The sequence below is a fragment of the Portunus trituberculatus genome, chromosome 31 (genome assembly GCF_017591435.1).
Source record: "Portunus trituberculatus isolate SZX2019 chromosome 31, ASM1759143v1, whole genome shotgun sequence".
Classification (NCBI taxonomy): domain Eukaryota; kingdom Metazoa; phylum Arthropoda; class Malacostraca; order Decapoda; family Portunidae; genus Portunus; species Portunus trituberculatus.
Genome location: NC_059285.1, coordinates 1776622 through 1779420, shown reverse-complemented (window position 1 = coordinate 1779420; position 2799 = coordinate 1776622). Strand labels below are relative to the sequence as shown.

General features: G+C 41.7%; 1 protein-coding gene across 1 annotated transcript in view; it reads right to left on the bottom strand.

Annotated features, from left to right (window-relative positions):
* Positions 1 to 2082: 2082 nt before the first annotated feature.
* Positions 2083 to 2799, bottom strand: part of LOC123511648 — a 3442-nt gene continuing 2725 nt past the window's right edge. The window contains exon 4 of the mRNA XM_045267691.1: positions 2083 to 2450. Within this exon, the coding sequence (XP_045123626.1) occupies positions 2306 to 2450 (145 nt within the window). The 3' untranslated portion in view covers positions 2083 to 2305. The remainder of the gene's footprint in view (positions 2451 to 2799) is intronic.

The window sequence follows — 2799 nt, the reverse complement described above, 5'->3', positions numbered from 1 at the left end:
GCCACAGAGACAACTAGCCGGATTTCAAGACAGTTTTTCCTTTTAGTAAACTAGAAATCTTGCCAATCCATCACCAGAACGGTAAGAAATGCTCTTAAAAACACGAGTATCTTGAACTGGAGCCATTGGAAAGCGGTGACGGCGAGAGAGCAAAGCGTTTCAGAATACAGGCCTTAAAGTCTCAGCGTGAGTATATGGACGCGAGGAAAGGTGTTGGTCCTGATTGATTGTGTGTGTCTTCTCGGGTTATTGTGGGTGTCATGGTGGAGGTGAGTGTTGAGAGTAGGTATAAGCATTCCTTGTGTTATGTCTCGTCTTATTTATAACTCCTCATCAGAATTTACTTCTATATTGTCAGCTTTTCTCTATTATTGTTATCATTGTTTTCCTCTACTTCGTCTTCTTCGTTCTCCCTGTTGTTCCCCCCTTTCTCTCTCTCTCTCTCTCTCTCTCTCTCTCTCTCTCTCTCTCTCTCTCTCTCTCTCTCTCTCTCTCTCTCTCTCTCTCTCTTCGATGTGGTCTACCTCTTCCTTCGTCATCCTCCGTTGCCTCGTTACCTGCATGAGATTAAACAGTGTGCAGTATATAGGTTGACACAAACATAACATTGTAAGGAGTGACTGATTTACTAGTGATGCGTGTCCTACCTTTGTGTTCCTCGTGCTTCAATGCTTCAATTCCTCGTTTTTCTCCTCATCCTCCAATGATAACTTTTGTCCCTTCCTTAGAAACAGTAAATATTGAAATTCTTCGGTGTATTGAGTGACAGGAACACATGTACTGTATGGATACACGGTACAACGCGCCCCACACACCAGCCGTAATAATGCGTGGTTGAAATATAGGCATGATTATTCTTTCCAATTTAGTGATAAACCAACTCATCTCACCCGTCAATAATCTTGTTAAGTTTGGACGCAATTGTCGCTTTGTATCATGGAGTGGTGAGTGGTGAAGTCCTGTGCACCACATCACTTCCCTGGCTCCCCGTTCCACAGTCCGCACCTCCAGTTTTAAACGCCCCTATAACAGTTGAAGTTACACGGAGTTCATAAGCGTGTTTTTATGTTTGTAGTGACAGATGAACAAGATTTCTACGATATCAGGAGAAACACGCTGGAGAACATGGCAAATCGTCTCTGTGGCTTTGGAAAACTGTCATGGTGAGAGAACAAAGTGCTTCTGAATACGGCTCCTTGTTATAGAGTCACTGCTATACACAGTGGTGGTAGTAGGGAGGGGGCGCCGCTCAGTGATGGCGTCACGGTGTTTCTTATCACGTTCGTTGTCCAATCCAATTTACAGTAATATCGGAAGGCGCCCGGAGCAGTAAAGGTTTTTAAGGTTGAGAATGTTTGATTAATAGGAGCTGCTACTAATACTGTCTTCTCACACAAAGCCTTATTCTCACAGGCTACAGAGAGGATTAGCTGAGTTCCTGAGGCTGTTCTCTCGTACGTAATGTAGAAAAACTTTTTATTTTCATACCCCGTGTCGCTTCAACTCGACTTTTTCATGCAGTTGAAGCGCGGCGAAGAGGTGTTTCAGAATGTTCTTTCTGTTGTGACCGGTTTTTCCCATGTAACACACACACACACACACACACACACACACACACACACACACACACACACACACACACACACACACACACACACACACACACACACACACACACACACACACACTAGTTAAAAATGTGCATAAGAAGGATGGAAAATGCGACTTTGTTCTGGATTTAATGATAGGAATAATAATAATAATAATAATAATAATGATAATAATAATAATAATAATAATAATAATAATAATAATAATAATAATAATAATAATAATAATAAAAACAACAACAATAGTAATAACATTAATAGTATTCCTATTACTAATAACGTTAACTTATTTTAGGAATACCCTTTGAAATAACACAAACACGTAGTACATACATTGCATAAAGAACTAATAGACAGATAAACAAACAGATAGACAGACAGACAAACAAACAAACAGACAGATAGAAAGAGAAAAAAACTAACATAGATAAATATATAGGTAGGTAGTTAGACGGACAGACACACATACAAACATACATACTGACAAACACTGAGACAGACAGACAAGCACATAAACAAACATAAATAGACAAACATAGATAGATAGACAGATAGAGATAAATATAAATAGATAGATAGATAGGAACCCAAACATACATATTTAGACAAGCAGAAAGACAAACAGACTGACACACACACACACACACACACACACACACACACACACACACACACACACACACACACACGTATCCCTACACAGACAGTTTCGTTTTCGTCAGCAGGGTCTTTGGGCAGGTTGGGTGGTAGGCTGTGCAGTCCCCCGTGGTGCTGCCTGCCCTCTCAGCCTGCAGGTAAGCCGCTAGGTACCTCTTTTGGTGGGAGGGGGCGTGGCTGGGGCTGCAAGGGAGAAGGAGATAGCAGGGGGAAGAAGAGCAGTTGTTATTATTGTTGTTTGTGGTGTTGGTGGTGGTGGTGGTGGTGTTGGTGGTGGCGGTGGTGGTTATTCGTTATTTTTTTCTTCCTCCTTTTCTTTGTTATTTGTTGTTTTGTTTGTTTGTTTGTTTATTTGTTGTCATTATCAGCATTGTCCATGTCTCCTTCATTTATCACAATCCTTGTCGCTCTTTTTTCTTTTCTTACACCTTTTCTTCATCACCCTCCTCCTCCTCCTCCCTCCTCCTCCTCCTCCTCCTCCTCCTCCTCCTCCTCCTCCCCATTCCTCCTCCTTTTCCTCCTCCTCCTCTTC